We start from the raw sequence: 18,903 nt of genomic DNA, 5'->3' as shown, positions 1-18,903 counted from the left end.
GTCGAATATCCGATAAGCATTTGCTTATCGGATAGTCGATGCACTAGTCAGCTGGTCCCCCCCACACCCCACCCTTGCTGCCTCTATCAGAAAGCAGCAGCAAGAGGGCGGGAGGAGAGGAGGGGATGCTTAAAGCTTCAGCACTACATGGAGCCCAGGGTTTGCCACTTTGAAACGCTGCATACAGCCCGGGGCCAGCTGGGAGTACCCCGCTAGCCCCATGCTCCCCCCGGCATTTCAAAGTAGCAGTGCTGCGTGGAGCCTGGGGTCAGCTGGCAACTCCCCACCTGACCCCAGGCTCTATGCAGCACTACTGCTTTGAAATGCTGGGGGGCTAGCGGGGTACTGCTTGAGTCCCCTGCTGGCCTGGGCTCCCCGCAGTGCTTTCCCCTTTGAAGCGTAGCAACAGCAAATTGCATCGACTATTTGATTAACCAATTAATTGAAATTTTACATCTCTACACTCCACCGCATTTCTTTTGCTGTTTATCCCTTATTGAGACCATGCCTACACTACGAGATTAGGCTGAACTTATTAAGGTCAGTTTTTAGCACCCAATTTTGTAAAGTCAAAGGTGCATGTCCCCACTGTGCGCAAGAGCTCAATGTAGTGCATCCCCAGTAGGGTGATTAATGATGACCAACAGCGTTACACTGTGGGTAGCTATCCCACACTTCTTGCTGCCTCTCTACATTCTAGGCTAGGATAAACCCAGTGCAGCAGGTGGTTCTGGGTAAATAATGTCAACTTCACATGGTGTACTTAGCTTCTCACCCACTTCTCCCTACCCTACACACACATTTGAAAGCAATGGCAAACAATCTTTTCATACCCCTCTTTCTCTGGTTATCTGTGCAGACGCCATAACAGGGCAAGCATGGACCTTGTTCAGCTGCAAAGTGCTATAGCAAGTATTGCAAACACCTCACACATTATGCTGCAGTATGTCCAGAGCCTAGGTAGGAGCAAGGAAGAATTCAAGGAGGGCATGAACACAGACATGTATGAAACCATAGAGCGGAGCAAATGGCAGATGCTGGCAGCAGTCGATCCTGTTAACACAGCAGAATGCTGGTTCTGGTGCCATGAGAAGCACAGACTGGTGGGACTGCATAGTTATGCTGCTATGGGACGATCAGCAGCGGCTGCAAAACTTTTGCATGCATAAAGCCACTTACAGGAAAGCTTGCAAATTGCTTTTTCCCCACCCAAAAGTTCAGGAATACCAGAATGAGACCCAGTCTGACAATGGAGAAGCAAGTGGCAATAGCTTTGTGGAAGCTTGAAATGCCAGACAACTCGCAGGCAGTTGGGAATCAATTAATGTGGAATGAGGGAAATCTATAGTGGGAGCTGCTGAGATTCAATTAGCCAAGGCAATCAATACTCTTCTGCTACAAAGGATAGTTGCTCTAGGAAATGTGCAGCACATAGGGAACACCATTGCCGCAAAGCCATCCACTAACTGTTGTGGGGTAATAGATGGAACATGTATCCCTCTCGGCATCTGACCACATTACCAAAGAGTACATAAGTCACAAGGGATACTTTGATGGTGTTGCAGACACTGGTGGATCATAAAGGCTGTTTCACCGATATCTTGCGGGATGGTTGAGAAAGGTGCATGACACGCGCATCTTTAGAACTCTGGTCTCTTCAGAAAGCTGCAAGCTGGAACTTTCTTCCCAAACCAGAAAGAAACCATCGAAGGCACTGAAATGCCAATACCGATCCTTGGAGACACCACTATACCCCTTGTTCCCATGGCTCATGAAGCCGTACACAGGAAGCCTGGACAGCAATAAGGAGCAGTTCAACTGAACGCTGAGAAAGTGGAGAATGGTCATGGAATGTGCTTTTGGATGTTTAAAGGTAAGGTTCTGCAGTTTAACTAGGTTAGAGCTCAGTGAAAGCAATTTCCCATTGTTGTAGAAGCCTGCTGTGTGCTCCATATCTGTGAAAGGGGGGAGGGACATTTTATGCTGGGGAAAAGGGATTGAGGCTGGTCACCTAGCTGCTAACTATGAGCGGCCAGATACCAGGGCAATAAGGAAAGCCTATCAAAAGACACTGGAAATCAGAAAGGCTTTGAAAAACAGTGTTGTGACTGGCCTGACAGCGATATGATAGTAATATATGTTGTTCTTATCAAGATGTCCCCTGCATTAAGTGTGCAAGTCTGTAACCTCTCACCTCCTCTTGTAAAACAAGCAATAAAGATAGGATTGAGAAATCATGCATTTTTATTTAGGAACACAAGGAAGCAGAGATAGAAAAGGAGTTCAGGGCAGGAGTCCTGGGGTGTTGGAGGGAGCACGGGCAAGTGGCATATTACAGTACACCTGCTCAGCAAGTACAGGTGTGGGAATGACAGCCTTCTGTTCTGGGAGTCAGCCCTAGGAGGTGAATGGAAAGCTGCCCTTGTCTCCTCCTCCCCTCCCTCCAATTCTACAGTGCCTGGATTCTAGGGCACCTGGGAAAGGAGATTATGGAACCTGTTGACAAGGGCAGGTAGTTCAGCATTGAGTGGAGGGGGGCTCTGGGTACATCAGCAGCTCTGTTTGCTGCCCCACGGGACACAAGATCTCCTCCTGGGCTTCACATTTCCTGCACACTTGCCTCTTCCCATGCTCCCTTCACACCTCCTGCAGCATCAGCCTCCTCCGCACATTTAATTTGTGCCTTGTCAATGCAGGCAGATTGCATTTGCTCAGTGAGCATATCATCCCGATTAATTTTTTTTTGCTTCAGATCTGTGCAAGCCAAACAGCTGGAGGAGCTGGGCAGCGGGTAACAGACTCACTCTCTCACCTGCTGTAATGAAAGAAGTGAAGTACAAACTTTACAGGGGATACACTGTAGAACACAAAAGCTAATCTCTTACCAAGAAAGAGCATCTGCCCAACAAAATAGGCATATGTTTTGTACAACACTGAGGGACCCACAGTCACCAGCAGCTATCCCGGGAAGAGGAAACAGTTGTGACAGCAGGAGCTCATATGGTCATTTTCTGTTTGGCACACCCTGTTTGCTGGGACAGTGCAACTTTCCCTTCTCACAAGAGTCTGTCCGGGTTAGGCATGTCTCACATGGTCAGCATTCATCCCCAACAAAGCATGGCTTAGAAGTGTACTGCTGTGGTATCAGTTACATAGCTTCCCCTACTTCATCCTCATTGCCACGTGCAATATCCTGTGTGATTCGCAGAAGACTGATGATAGGGAACAGATGCTGACTGAATGAGGCCAGAAACCTGGACCTTATGTTGCAATGCTTTGTGTTGCAGTGATGTCAAGCCGCTTACTGCTGGTTTGGCATGGAAAGGTGTCCTACCATGGAGGACAATAAGGCAGGCCTCCCCAGAAACCTTGAGAGGATCAGAATATAAGTCTGACAGCTTTATGGAGATATGTAAGGAGGATTCTCGCTCAGTTTCCAGACACGTTAAACTGTTCTGGGGAGCATTTGCTGTGTAGGCACAGTGGCCATGACATTACACTCAACTGCCTTAACTCATTTGTAGCAATTAAAAGTGTGAACTCACCAGAATCCATCAGGACAGGACTGATGCTAGAGCTATAAAGGTCCAGGCTGTCGGGAGAGCTCACCTGCTGACCATTCTCCTCCTCCTCCATAATGCCCTCCTCTATGTTGCCAGAGGCTTCCTGAAGTGTCTTTTGGGAGGTATTCACAGACTCCTGTGGGATATTGGTCAGGCCCACCCTGGAATCCATGTGCTGCTCATAGAAATAGCACGTTTGCAGCACTGACCCAGACCTTCTGTTTGCCTCCTTTGTCTTCTGGCATGCCTGCCTGAGCTTCTTTATTTTCACAGTGCACTGCTGGATGTCCCTGGCATATCCTTTGTCTACTATGTCCTGTGCAATTTTGGCATAGACATCAGCCTTTTTTCTGCTGCTTCGTAGTTCTGCCTACACAGAATCCTCTTTCTACACAGCAATCAGATTCAGGAGCTCCTGCATGATCCGTGCTGGTGCTCATTTGTGATCCTGGGAATTCATGGTCAGTTGCTCTTCTGAGGTATGCTGCCTGCTCTGAGGTCTGCCTCACTAGCCAAACAGGAAGTGAAAATCAATTTTCCTGGGGCTTTTCCTGTGCACCTGGAGAGTAGCAGAGTTGAAAGCGCTGGCCAGAGTGGTCACATTGGAGCACTGTGGGATACCTCTTGGAGTCTAAGAACGTTGACTTTCACAGTGCTGTATTAGCACTCCTTTTGACAGGCAGAAGTAAAGAAATAGACATTAAAGTTAGCAGATTGGGATTGGTGGTGTGGACTCACGGTATAGAAATTTGACCTAATGCAGCTAAGTTCAACCTAAACTCAGTGTAGACCAGGCCTTAAGAGTTCACACATTTCTTTCATTCTCCTGTCCAAGTCTGTTGTTTTTAAGAATCATCTCTGGATCCTGCCACCAAGCAGGCAACAGTGAATTAAACTCTGGGGGAGGAAAGACGTGAGAGGTAGACAATGATCATTCTGCCTCCATTTTCCTTTGTGTGAAGACAGCAGCAATTTTTAGGAGGAAAATGGTCCCAATCTAGCCTCACCCCCATAAAAAGGATGAAAAGTAGGAAAGTTCTTAATGCTATATTACATTGTGTTAATGCAGCCACTTTTCTTTCCTCCATCACAGATTTTAAAAATTAACTGAAAGTAATTCAAAATATATTGAACTCTTCAAAGTGTAAGATTTATAGATATAAACTCAAAGTTGATGAACTGCATTTTTTAACACCCCCAACCTATTAGATACCTCTCCCTTTCGGCCTCTCTTCACCTTCCTTATTTCTTTTACTTACCTTCCCTCAATACTTTTCCCTTTATGTTTTTTCTTTCCAGTAATCTGTTCCTGACCTCTATTCCTATACCTGCCTTCCCCCATACTACATTACATTAGTGCCCTGTATACACACATGCCTGAAAAAGGAGGAAAGGGACAAAGAAATCACCATAGAAGGAGATGTATGGAGACGACAAAGGGGAAGTATGGGTAAAAAATGAGAGGTTGAAAAAGCAAAGAACTCCCATAGAAGAGCAGGAGCAGGGGAGCGGGCAAAGGCATAGCAGGGAATAGAGAGAGCAAATGAATAATTATGTGATCAAAGGAGTAGTATGGTACACACAGGACAACAGATTTCATAAATGCTATAAGAAATCAATGAGGCCAGGATTTCACCCTTTACCTGTAAATTTTACTAAAGTAGTTTACTTCTGAAGTTGGACAAGACTACAAAATTTACTACTTGCTAATGATCTTTATACTCCCAACCCACTGACTGATTGGATAATTAGGCCTGCATCACAAAATGAGTTTAACACTCCTGAAATAAGTTCTAAACTTCAGGGCAGTGTCTGTCCTTTAATTCTATGTTCATAAAGTGCTTACTACCATGGGGTCCTGATCTTGACTGATGTCTCTAGTAATCATTGCTAGAATGCAATGAACGACTGAACTTTAGGTTTTAGTTTGTAGAAGACTCAGCAACAGCAAGCAAAATAAATACTATTAAGTTTGAATTTAGCTTTTAAGAAGTGACTGATTTGTAATTGTTTTCAAACTGCATTCATTACTTAGTTTGTGAGAATATGCTATTTTTTATATCTGGTTAAAAAAAAAAAAGAGTATTCCTAGCAAATTGTGTAGCTTATTTCGAGTTAATTTCAAAATAGCTTATTTTGTGATTTGGTGCAGTCTACAGTGCCAAATTTTGAAATAAAATGCTAGTCCAAAACATCCTTTAATCCTCGTGGAACAAGGTTTACAGGGATGTCGGAATAGCACGCTAATTATTTTGAAAGATATTTCAAAATAATGGGCATGCTGTCAAGATGAGGAATAACTATTTTGGGATACCAGAAGTATCCCGAAATAGGGTACGTCTAGACAGTGGTGCTAAGAGATAAAAATCTGATCTACTATAAAAATGCACTTCTGATACAGAATTTCTAAACTTCTGTCCCTCTGCTGATTTTCTGTAAGCCTCACATATGTAAGCTAGTTCTTCTGAAAGCAGTATATTTCCTGTTTCTGATTCAATAATGAATAGGAAGAATTCTCTCAAGTGTAAACTACAGGAGTGAGAAGCAGGGAAAAGAGGCATTTGCACAGTAACAGCATCAGGGAGGGTAATCTTTATGGGCAGGGCAGCAATGACTGGAGAGCTCCACACATCACACAGTTTATTGGTGATAGACACAAATAATTTCATATTACTGTATGCAAAGCAGCTACTCTGATATGCACTGAGCTGGAAAAGAAGCAGCTGGATGAAGATTTGGCTAAGTGCAACTAGTAGAAACACACAGGTGACCTGAATAGCTCATGTAAGCAAAGGTTGACATTTTCAATTATTTCCATTCAGAGGACTCCAGCATAGAAAGATTATTGCTTTTTGCAAAATTACACAAATGAGCTCAGGTCTACCAGGGCAAGCGGAAAGGCTTTATTGTCAGTCACTCAGAGAACACAATCTGGGAAGTCTAAATTTACCAAACTAATCTTAGACCAAGTCTACAAAAAAGGGGAAGAATGCTTATAATAAAGCTACAGTAAAACCTCATGGGTATGGACACTTTGGGAATGGATGTTGTCCGTAACTCCAAACAAGACATTACAGACTTCAGACACTGTTAAAGGTATGGAGGGAGAGTGGGTTTCAGGAGTACCAGGACTGTAGATTTTGGGGGCGCACTGGGTCTCAGGGCTTCAAGCCCGAGGCTCCACTCCCAGTCTCAGCTTCATGAGGGAGGTCTAGGACTTGGGGCTTCAGCCCTGTAGCTCTATTCCCAGCTTCTGTATGGGGGCTTCCCAGGACTCTGCTCCCAGTTTCAGTGGGGCAGCAGTGTGAGTGTGTGAAGAGAAATGCATACCAAGGTTCAGGGCTTTAGCTATAGGGGGAGCATTTGGGCTAAAAGCCTCACTCCCCTCAAAGTCTGAGCCCCAGTGCCCCACTGTCAGTACTGATGCTAGTAATTCCCCCTGCATCTAATGCCCTTAGCCCAGTACTCCCAAGGGTCAGAAGCCCTTTCTAGCTTTTAGGTTGTACAGTAAAAAGATTGGTCTATCTAACAAGGATAAATTTAACAAAAAACTAATGTTACTATGAAGCTTTATTTCAGAGTCACATTAAATTCTACATTCCTTGAGGAGAAAAGCCTGCATTTAAAAAATATATTATGCCTCATTTTCTAGTCTGCTGTGGTAGACCTAGACTAGGCTTAATAGGCCACGTGGTGATTCTGCCTGTCTAGGGCTATGTCTAGACTGCAAGCCTCTTTCGAAAAAAAGAGCGTCTAGACTGCAAGCAGAACTTTCAAAAAAGCAAGCCGCTTTTTCGAAAGAGAGCACCCAGGCAGTCTGGATGCTCTCTTTCGAAAAACCCGTTTGCATTCAAGAACGCCTTTTTTCGAAAGAGCACTTTCGAAAAAAGGCGTTCTTCCTCGTGAAATTAGGTTTACCGCCATCGAAAGAAAAGCCGTGTTCTTTCGATTTAATTTCGAAAGAACGTGGCTACAGTCTAGACGCAGGTGAAGTTTTTTCAAAAAAAGGCTACTTTTTTCTAAAAAAAACCCTGAGTCTGGACACAGCCTAGGAGAGACTGGAGTTGTAAGCACTATGATCAGTGTGTCCTGTGCCAGTGATATTCAGCTGCTGCTGTGTACCCTGAGGGATGGACACACAGCATAAAGTACAACTATTGTAAGGATGCTCTAATTCATGCTCTGAAGAGGCCTAATGGCTGGAATGCTTGGGGATTTGGAGAGGGAGTTGTAAAGATGAAATACCTTTATACTACTCCTAGTTAATTTGGTAAGCACAGCTTTGGTCACAGCCCAGCCGGTGTCATTCTGACTTCAGCTTCCCTTGGGAGTGTGTCTATACTGTGGTTGAGAGCAAGCTTCCCAAGCAAGATGGACAGACATGCTAATGGGCTCGAGTCATCATACTAAAAAGAGCAGCATAGACATAGTAGCACAGGCTGTGAAACCCACCTGATCCTCAGGCTTGAGAGCTAAAGCTCTAGCTCCAGTCAGAAAGTCCATACTGATGTGTTTATTGCTATAACTAATACACCATTAGCACAAGTTTGTCCATGCAGTCTGGGAGGGTCACTCTGGCTGTAGTGCACCCCCAAATGACTTCAAACCAAACAACCCACCAGCATATTTCACAGACTAGAAAATGTGTAACATTCTGATCATTCAAGCAAGAAAAAAAGAAAAAAGTGATTGTAACAGGCAAATTACAGTATTTTTAAGCTTCTGCTGGTAATTTTCTTCCAAATGTCTCCTAAATTAATCAATAAAATACATAGAAGGCAAAGAATTACCTCCTGAATGTCATGCCCAGAATCATGTCGCCCTTTGAAATAACTGCCATAGAATCATAGGACACTAGAACTGGACGGGACCAAGAGGTCATCGATTCCAGTCCCCTACCCTCACAGCAGGCCCCAGTACTGTCTAGACCCATGGTCACCAACCAGTAGATTACGATCTACCAGTAGATCTCAGGGGTTCTAAGAGTAGCTCTTGAGCCCTCTCTGAACTGCGCACCTGCGCAGTACATTTACATTAGATTTCCTTATGTAATGTAGGCAGGGCTTCAAGGAAGGGGCGGGGCAGTAGATCTTCACCTGTTCTGAGACTTAAAAAGTGATCTTGGGTGTAAAAAGGTTGGAGACCACTGGTCTAGACCATCCCTGATAGATGTCTATCTAACGTGCTCTTAAGTATCTCCAGAGATGGAGATTCCACAACCTCCCTAGGCAACTTATTCCAGTGTTTAACCACCCTGTCAGTTAGGAAGTTTTCCCTAATGTCCAACCTAAACCTCCCTTGCTGCAAATTAAGCCCATTGCTTCTTGTCCTATCATCAGAGGCCAAAGAACAATTTGTCTCCCTCCTCCTTGTGACACCCTTTTAGATACCTGAAAACTGCTATCATGTCCCCTCTCAGTCTTCGCCTTTCCAAATTAAACAAGCCCAATTCTTTTATTCTTCCTCCATAGGTCATGTTCTCTAGACTGTTAATCATTCTTGTTGCTTTTCTCTGGACTTTCTCCAATGTCTCCACATTCTTCTTGAAATGCGGTGCCTAGAACTGGACACAATACTCCAATTGAGGCCTAAACAGCGCAGAGTCGAGTGGAAGAATGACTTCTTGTGTCTTGCTCAGAACACTCCTGTTAATGCATCCCAGAATCATGTTTGCTTTTTTTTTTTTTGGTAACAGCATCACGCTGTTGGCTCATATTTAGCTAGTGGTCCACTATGACCCCTAGATCTCTTTCCTAGACAGTTGCTTCCCATGTGTGAAACTGCTTGCTCCTCCTTAGGAGGAGCACTTTGCATTTGTCCTTATTAAACTACACCCTATTTACTTCAGATAATTTCTCCAGATAATTTTGAATTATGACCCTATCCTCCAAAGCAGTTGCAACCATTCCTAGGTTGGTATCATCTGCAAACTTAATGGTCATATTCTCTATGCCAATATCTAAATTGTTGATGAAGATATTGTACAGAACTAGTCCCAAAACAGACCCCTGTGGAATCCCACTTGTTATGCCCTTCCAGCAGGATTGTGAACCATTAATAACTGCTCTGAGAAAGGTTATCCAGCCAGTTATGCACCCACTTTACAGTAGCCCCATCTAAGTTGTATTTGCCTAGTTTATTGATAAGATGATGAGGAGAGACCATATCAAATGCCTTACAAAAGTCTAGGTATACCACGTCCACTGCTTCTCCCTTATCCACAAGGCTCATTATCCTATCAAAGAAAGCTATCCTATCCGTTTGATACTATTTGTTCTTTACAAATCCATGCTGTCTGTTACCTTATTATCTTCCAGGTGTTTGCAGATGAATTCCTTAATTACTGGCTCCATTATCTTTCCTGGCACAGAAGTTAAACTGACCGGCCTATAGTTTCCTGGGTTATTCTTATCTCCCTTTTTATAGATGGGCACTGTATTTGCCCCTTTTCCAGTCTTCCGGAATCTCTCGTCTTCCACGATTTTTCAAAAATGATATCTAACGGCTCAGATACCTCTATCAGCTCCTTGAGTATTCCAGCATGCATTTCATCAGGCCCTGGTGATTTACAGTCATCCAACTTTTCTAAGTGATTTTTAACTTTTTTTTTTTTTTTTTTAAATCTTCTAAACCTACACCTTTCCCACTAGCATTTACTATGTTAGGCATTCCTTCATCATTAGACTTCTTGGTAAAGACCGAAACAAAAAAGTCATTAAGCACCTCTGCCATTTCCAAGTTTCCTGTTACTGTTTCTCCCTCCCGACTGAGCAATGAAATAACTGCCATTTGCCACTGTAGGGAATTTCTAGCACAGATGGTGGTGACTCAAGGAGCAGAATATGCTACACATCTTTGCAATTCATTTAGAGGTTACAAACAATATGTAAATGGAAGTAAGTAGTCACTAATAAAATAAAATGATAAAAATGTGGCTCTAATATATAAACAAGTTCTGTCATCTTTAGTATTTTATATTTAAAAAGTCATGGAAAGAGAGAGTGAAGAAAGAGGAAATGGGTAAAATAGTTAAGTAAAATGTGTAATATCGTCCACCCTACATGTTCCTTCCCCAAAACAACAAAAAGTATTTGAAGCAATAAGAAGTAAAAAAAGGGAGGAGGAAGGTGAGGATAGTGTTAAAGACTACATATGGTTTTTCTCCTAAAAATATAGTTCCCACTGTTGTAAACTTAATCACTTATCATACAAGCACTATGTGCTCTAAGAACATTAAATAACTGAGAAAATCTAAAATCTAGTACAAGTGACTAAATGTGACTGGTTGTTTTTGCATCATGCAAGTTTTCAGTCAGACTACAGGCATAGTGGGTAATGCTTTGCATTTTTGGCTATGAATGTACAGTAAAACTCCAATGGTCTGGTACTCCTGATGGTCCCGCACCATCAGGAACCCGGAAGTGCTCCAGGAAGACGGACCATTGGAGCTGCTCTGCCCCCAGCTTCCCCGATTCAGCTGCTGCTAAAACTGACCAGCAGCTGACTCCAGGAAGCCCGGGGCAGAGCAGCTCTGCCTTGGGCTTCCTGGAGTCAGCTGCTGATCAGTATCAGCAGCAGCTGACTTGGGGACACCTGGGGCAGAGAAGCTGGGGTGCTGCCGGGTTGGTCCCGTAATGCCGAGGAGCGGCACTGCGGGACCAGCCCCCGGCAGCACTCCAGATGCTCTGCCCCAGGCGTCCCCAAGAGCAGCTGGGATGCTGACAGGTTGGTCCCACCGCGCCAAGGGTCGGCGCTACCAGAACAACCAGGCAGCACTCCAGCTGCTCTGCTGCAGGCATCCCCGATTCAGCTGCTGCTGAAACTGACCAGCAGCGGCTGAATCAGGGACACCTGGGGCAGAGCCGGACTATCGGAAGTGGGGGCTGTGAGGGGTCTGGGATGGCATCCCTCCCACCCCACCCCAAACCCCTAATAGCCCCCCTTTCCGATAGTCCGGCATATCTGATAATCCGGCACCCCCGGGTCCTAAAGATGCCGGATTATCGGAAGTTTACTGTATATACACCAACATCATAATACCCAGTATGTCCCTTCTCAGAGTATGATCTTCTGACCTGACAGGACCACAGACAAATATGATACTTTTTTTTTTTTTTAAACCTTTAGCTTTCTTGCCCTCTGGTATCATCTCTCCCTCGACAGGGTAATGGATAATTCCAAGCAACTGATAATCAGATTGTTTTATAATTCCCAAAAAGTAGTTATTTGTTACAAAAATAAAAAGTTGCACCTATAAGCAACTTATCACAGAACAGCATAGCAGCCATCAGAAGTGCTTCCCTAACACACAGAGATTTAAATGTGTACCTTAACATTTTTGTTAATCAGAGAAAAGTTGACTAGAATCATGTGGCTAAAAATTCTAGTTAGTTATGAAAGTCAGTCTTAGTACCCCTCAAATTTTTCTGTCCTGTCATTCAGTTAATGCAGAGACAAGTGAAGGGCTTAATCACCTTACAAAGAACCATGAAAATGTAATGGTCAAAACTATTCTACCACCACAAGAAATAAATGATAAAAACAAAGTTCATATAGACTAGTGAACTATTACATGATTTGATCAGTTATTCAGATGTATCTTACTATAGATTTATATTCTAAATCACAGCTTACATTAGGCTCCAGTAATGAAGGAAAGCCTATTTAATGCCCACCATATGCTGTCCTACTTTTGCTGCTCACAGCTGTGCCATCTAATCCATAGGTTTGGTGAGCATGCTCACTTTGTATTTGTTCTCCAGTTTTGTAGGGGTTGGAATGTGACCTCGCCTCCTGAAAGTGGTAAAATGTTTGCATTGAGGGCATGGCTTGGTGCTGGAGTCAATACGGCTGAGTTCCAGGAAGTATTTATACTTGATGATGTCATCATGCGGCAGGTTGTAGAGGACAGTTGTTTCATCCAGGTGTTCACTGCACTCTGTGATTGGACATTTTATATCTGCCTGTCCCAGCTGCACCTGCATGTAAACAGAAGGGTAAAATATTACAGCTCTATGATCTTTTGACTGGTACAGCTAATATTTCATGTCAACAATGTCAAAAGCAAAGCACTTCCAAAACATCTAATGAATTGCACAAGAAAATGAATTTGTTCTGAATTAATAAGACATGCCATTTTAAAATCATTTTGAACACATTGTGCAAAATATCAGAGGGGTAGCCATGTTCGTCGCTTTTGCAAATTCAGACTAGGAGTCCTGTGGCACCTTATACACTAACTGAAGTGTAGGAGCATAAGCTTTCGTGGGCAAAGACCCACTTCGTCAGATGCATGTCTTTGCCCATGAAAGCTTATGCTCCTACACTTCAGTTAGTCTATAAGGTGCCACAGGACTCCTTGTCGATTGTGCAAAATGTGTTCAAAATTTGATAATTGCCCTTTTCTATTCACTCCCTCTGAAGCATCCATCTAACACTGACTACTATCAGAAGAGAAGATGCTGAGCTAGATGCACCATTGGTCTGACCCACTATGGCCATTCTTATGTTCTTAAACACAGATACTTGTTTTAGACAGAGAGTGCTTAATATAATACATTTCATAGATTAAAAACCACACACACACACACAGTTATAGCATGCACTTCATAGGAAGTAAATGCATAGGGTCCAGTGCAGACAAACTCCACACTGGGAGAATTTCATCCATACAGAAAGAATAAGAATACTATAATTACAGAAAGTAAAGCTTTAAACAAGGGAAAGGCTGTACTTTTAAATATAAAAAAGGTTAAAGTTTTGAAATCATTTCTTCTGTCAGAGGTTTACCATATAATGGTGTTGCATCTCTATATGCAACCTACTCTACTCTCATGAACTATGTATATAAAGGCAAATTTTATCTACAGGAATTTCTATGGTATTCAATCATTGCAATACTGTAGAATCACAATTAAACCTCACAATTCTCCATTTTAGAGGAAAAAGGTAAAAAGTTCAAAGCCATAATTTGTGAAGAAGGGGACCTTACATTAAGCACCAAAATGGCCTCATTTTCCACTCAGAAAGATCAGTTTCAAAGTCACAGCCTGAAGTATGTGCTTAAGATGACCAGATGTGATTTTGCATAAATGGTACTTTCTTAGAAGTTGGCTGTGTGTGTTCTGAGACTCATCTGCTAGCTTCACTACTGCCTTTTGCTACTATTAGAACTGCAGACAGACATGGAAAAGTAAGCAGGATTACATTTAAAGTCTTCCATTAGGGGAATAATTTAATTCTTATCACAGGGACAAATTCTGTCTTATGATACAGATGCATGTACAACACCAACAGGTGAAACTAAACATGAGACCTCTGGAGCTTAGTGCATGAACCTCTACCGGTTGAGCTAAAAGCCAGCTGACTCGCAGCTAAGGCTGCTGAGCACACTCCTCTTTTCTTTTCTTTCTCTGTGAGTAGTCTAAGTGCCAGTGCACTGGACATAAACTACACCCAGCAGGTATGTAGTCCACTCAAGCCATGGAGGGTGTTAGTGAGGAAAAAAGTGTGGTGGGATTCCACATACGCAAGTGAAAGAATTCTGGCCTGCAGATCTTGTATTATTGCCAAGTTACCTTCAAATTCTTTATTTTTTCCTAGGGTCCATACATGGCACACAGCCTTATAAGTATGTAAACGTGCTCTACTATCCTCAGCCATTTTTTTGTTGATAAAAAGTAAAAAGGCGTAAGTTACACAAAAAATCCTGTTGAGGCACTTGAGCAGGATTCTTGAACATTTTAATATACAATCTGCTTACAAGGACAGAACACAGAGCAAGGAGGGAGAGACAAGTAAGGAAGAAAATGCCACATATTACACCTGCAATACAAACACATTTAATACAAAAGTTTGATGTTTAAGACATGCTGTTATAAAAACTTTTGGACCCAACGCACAGGGCTTGACAAACCCTGGCAAGAGCTACTTGTCAGCCCCGCACCGCACATGCGCCAGACTGGTACTGCGCATGCGCAAAGCGCTTGTGAATGGGGCGCATGGAGCGACGAGCTGAAATCTACTCACCATGGGTGAGCAGATTCAGCGGTTTGTCAAGCCCTGATAATGCACACATAAGCAAATAATCAAATATCTGATAAGTGTATGCTTATTGGATAGTTGACTAGTGACTCAACTAGTCACTCTCCCCTCCTCCCTCCCGCTTGCTGCCTCTATCAAAGAGGCAGCAAGGAGGGGGGAGCAAGCTTAAAAGCCAATTCCCCCCAGCACCATCTCCCTGGTAGGGGCAGGGGAGGCAGAGGTGTAGCAGGGGACCAGGCGCACTGGGACAGCTGATTCCTGGTTCACGCCTGGGGCTGGGAGCCAATCCCACTGTAGATCTGCAGTCCCGTCCCCCCCTCCCCATCAACTAACCAATTAGCCGATTAGCTGATTAAACACCATTTAACATCCCTTAAGTGCACTCAGTTTAAATTCCAAAAGCTTGTCTAGTTTTGATACCTTAAGTTACAGATTGAAATTTGAACCCAATATGACTAACCTACCACTGACCATAGCTCCCAAAGGAAAAAGTTGCAGGTATCAAGTTCATAGGATCAGGGAAAGCCTGGTTAGTATACAGGATACTGCAACCTGGAACCAGGTCTAAGAGTAGGAGAACAGCTGGTAAAAGGAGATGTACAGATTTGATGACCCACTACAACAATTTGCAATGTATCCTGCTGCCTACTAACCCTGCACTGTCCTATGACTCCAGCAGTGTTAAATGTGCACTTATTTTTAAGTGGTATTGGACAATGTGCGTGACTCCTTTATGCGTGATCCATCCCACTCTGTATTCAATTTGGACACTCACCTAAAGCTCAGTGAAGCTCAAAAGCTAGTACATTCCCATCAATAGAAGCTGGCCCGATTAAAGATACTACTTCACTCATCTGGTCACATTCATACTCTGGGACAAATAAAGCAACACCACAAAAACAAATACTGGTTTCTTTTCCTGACAATCTTCTCTTCACCCTTCCTACTACATTTTTCATTTGGGTTTGAGCCAGAAAATCACAATAAAGATGAAAAAGGGAATGGGTGCACTGCTATTTTCATAAATTACTTTAAAAAAATAAGTTTTGAAAAATACTTGTGTATGTATATGGGCCAAAACTGCTGATGTTTAGGTTGTGGTTCATACGTTACATGCACAAAATCCAAACGGTTCAGTTATGATTTTCCACAGAATCCTAAAATGGGCCTCTGAAAAATATATTACAGGTTGAACCTCTGTAGTCTAGAACCTCTGTAGTCAGAGTTTGCCAAACCAGAAAATCTACCAAACCACAGGAGGTCAATATTGTCTGGCAGTATTACAAACACTGACACTGCTTTCTGGGCTCTTAGACATTTAAGGGTAAATTAGAGCTAAACAACAGCACAGAACACTAAAAGCAAGGACTGGTAGCTATAAACAAACTTTATGGGACTGAGAAACTTGACCACAACCATGACAAGTAGACATTTGGCTAACTAAACTCATTCTGGACTATGGATGTTCCTGGTCCAGGGAGTGCCAACCTGTACAGAACTTTGCACTATTGCATCACAAGATTCAAAGTGGTTTAAATACTTGAGAATTTAGCTCCAGTATGCTTCAGAACACTTGGAACTGAAATTGACATGGTCCAGAGAAAGGTAGTAGAGTAACAATTTAGGAGGTGCTTTGAGAAGGTCTCTCATAAGTCATAACAGGATGCCTAGCATACTTCAGAACAGAAGTCCCTCCTACACGCTTCGAGTTCTTTTTGTCAATCCCTCTATGCTCTAATACATGAGTTTCTGGGGAAGCCACATTAAATCTCCAAGTGACTCAGACTATCAAACCCAAAACCATTGCCAAAGCGGATATATTCTTCACACTCAATTTAGAAATCTTTGGTTACTGGATCAATTCAGTTTTCTTGGAGGTTAGCCAGAATCAGGTCCGTTTAAATCTGAGGATAATCTCATCATTTACAGGTCACTTATAGCCTAGTTCATTTTTTATGCTACTTAATTTTCAAAGGCAGCATTCGTAAATTGTTGGCATACCTTTGCTGCCAAGTACAATGGGATCTGGGTGAAAAGTTGTCTCTCCATTATCAATCCTAAATCATACTCCCTCTCTTAGCCCCTTGTTACTTGACAGTAGCATTTTAGCCTCATAATGAATATATGAACATTATTCTTTTAGTTAGTGTAGTGCGATGTTCTTTATCACAATGATTAAATTATAAGCCAGAGAGCCATCGTTACTGTGCATTACAACCTACAGGTAATGCTAGCTCATCAGCTTTTTTAAAGCAGGGTTCACTGAAGGGGTTCACCCTGATTATTATAAATGTAATACACCACACACTTCACTAAATTTAACTGTATAAATAATGTTCACAGTGCTTTTCAATCTCTTTGCTATACATGCCCTTTAATGAATGACTTATTATTGTTCATGGTGGTAGTTAAGTGATTGTGTAAGCAAATATATCCTAGATTACAGGCTCAGTAATAGCTTAAATACATACTGTGCTCTCCAGATCCATGTTACTTAGAGAGAACATTGAGTGAATAGTTCAGGAAGCCGATAACAGAATACTGGGCCTTTTACTCCTAGGTTACTTATTTGGACCTTATCTGTTTCAGTGATGAGTAAAAGCTGCTATTCCCTACAGGCTCTTAGGCTTATATACAATGATCTGATGGGCTCCTTTCCCAGTGTAGTGGTCCCAACACAGTCACCACTAGCATGAACTGGCATCTTTGTTGGCAGTGTCGGAATGAATGGGCACGAAGAGTAAACTGAAATGATCTCTCCCGGGTGTGATTTCAGAACCCTGGTAGGGGAATCTTCTGTTTGTGCTTTACTTGTTCTGTGGGTGAATGGATAACTCAGGGCTCCAGGGCTGCTGTTTTGGCACCACAGAGATACAATCATCTTCTACCATCTCTCAAGGAAGGAGAAAGATGTGGAAGATTCTGGGTAGGACACTGACTCTCTCCTGCTTGGGGACTGTTGGGTTTTTTCAAATGTGACTTCTAACAAACTGGAAAGCCATTGTTTAATGTGTGAGTTTACACACACGTGATGTAGCACATCCTTCTTTAAAAAAAAAAAGCTCTAAATTAAACATTTCACTCTTCCATGTTTAGAAATTCCTCATTAAAACTTCAGATTTGGTCTTTAATTATGCATAATACTTCTATGTTGATCTTTTGAAGAACACTTATTTACAGTGTTATTGTTTTCTTTTATCAGATCATCACACTGAACAACACTGTTTTGGTGATAAAAGTATTTTCTTCTTTGAAATTAAAGCAGCCCAATTATAGATATGCCTTAAGGGCACTGCTTTTATTATGGACTAACCAGACTTCCTCTTGAGGAATGTCTGAAACTAAATGCAAACACTTCATTGAATCAATTCAAGCTTAATGCAGAGAAAGAAATAACATCTCAAAAAACAAGGAGGTAGAGTGACAGTCAATAATTCCCATCTGATGGGGGCAGATGTGCAAGAATGATTCAGTAAAGGATGTAATTACACTATTGTAAGGATATTTTATGAACACTGCCCTTTTGTCATACTTTTCAAATAAACTAGATAGCCTTTTTGGTTCTGTAGCTTGGATAAGCTATTCTGAAATGTCTGTAGAAGACAGGCAAAGCAAGTTTTTTTGCCTCCAACTATGAGCAGAATTTTTCCCTCCATAACTTTTCCATAGCAAACATCAATTCACCCACAACAAACATTTCTCTCAATCTAGTCAACTCAAAGATCAGTGGCTGAGTGGTGTATTTTAAGTGGTGAGATGGGTAACACACCTAGACGCAATGTAACCCACATACCTAGTGGGCGTGGTTCAGAGACTCATGTAGTGGTGCTAGGAGTGGGTTACACCAACATGAAGTTCAAGACACCCATACCAAACCTTTTGGTAGGTCTCAGATTGCACCAGTTCAGCTGCACCAGTTTCTAATCACAGTAAAGGTCATTTTTGAGAAGGCAGTATTGTTCTTCTAAGACTGTCAGAAGGCATTTCAAATCAACACAAACACAATCAGGAAAAAAAGCCAACTACATCTACTTCCAGTTCCAAAGTCAAAGACAGAAGCAGTTCAACTGTTCATAGTTTTATTAACTAAATCCAAAGGAATTCATATGACAAGATGTAGTAATGATGTGGGAAATTGGAAAGTAGAGGTGAAAAACTGTTAGCAAGAATGCTGTGAAAGTGAAAAACAAAGATTGCCTCGGGGATCTCCTGATCAGATTATATGAAGGGCCTGAATGAATGCTCTCTGGCACACAAATTAAAACCTGTAGCAAAATCCTAATTGCTGCAATATAGT

At 42.4% G+C, this 18,903-nt stretch overlaps 1 protein-coding gene across 3 annotated transcripts in view; it reads right to left on the bottom strand.

Moving 5' to 3' along the window:
* RNF217 (ring finger protein 217) overlaps positions 1-18,903 on the bottom strand; it is an 81,781-nt gene that overhangs the window by 43,675 nt on the left and 19,203 nt on the right. For all 3 annotated transcript variants that reach the window (XM_075924097.1, XM_075924096.1, XM_006139447.4), the window contains exon 2: positions 12,308-12,541. In XM_075924097.1, the coding sequence (XP_075780212.1) occupies positions 12,308-12,541 (234 nt within the window). The remainder of the gene's footprint in view (positions 1-12,307; positions 12,542-18,903) is intronic.

This window comes from Pelodiscus sinensis, chromosome 3 (assembly GCF_049634645.1).
Source record: "Pelodiscus sinensis isolate JC-2024 chromosome 3, ASM4963464v1, whole genome shotgun sequence".
NCBI lineage: Eukaryota > Metazoa > Chordata > Testudines > Trionychidae > Pelodiscus > Pelodiscus sinensis.
Note: the sequence above shows the minus strand (reverse complement) of the source record. Positions and strands in the feature narration are given on the sequence as shown.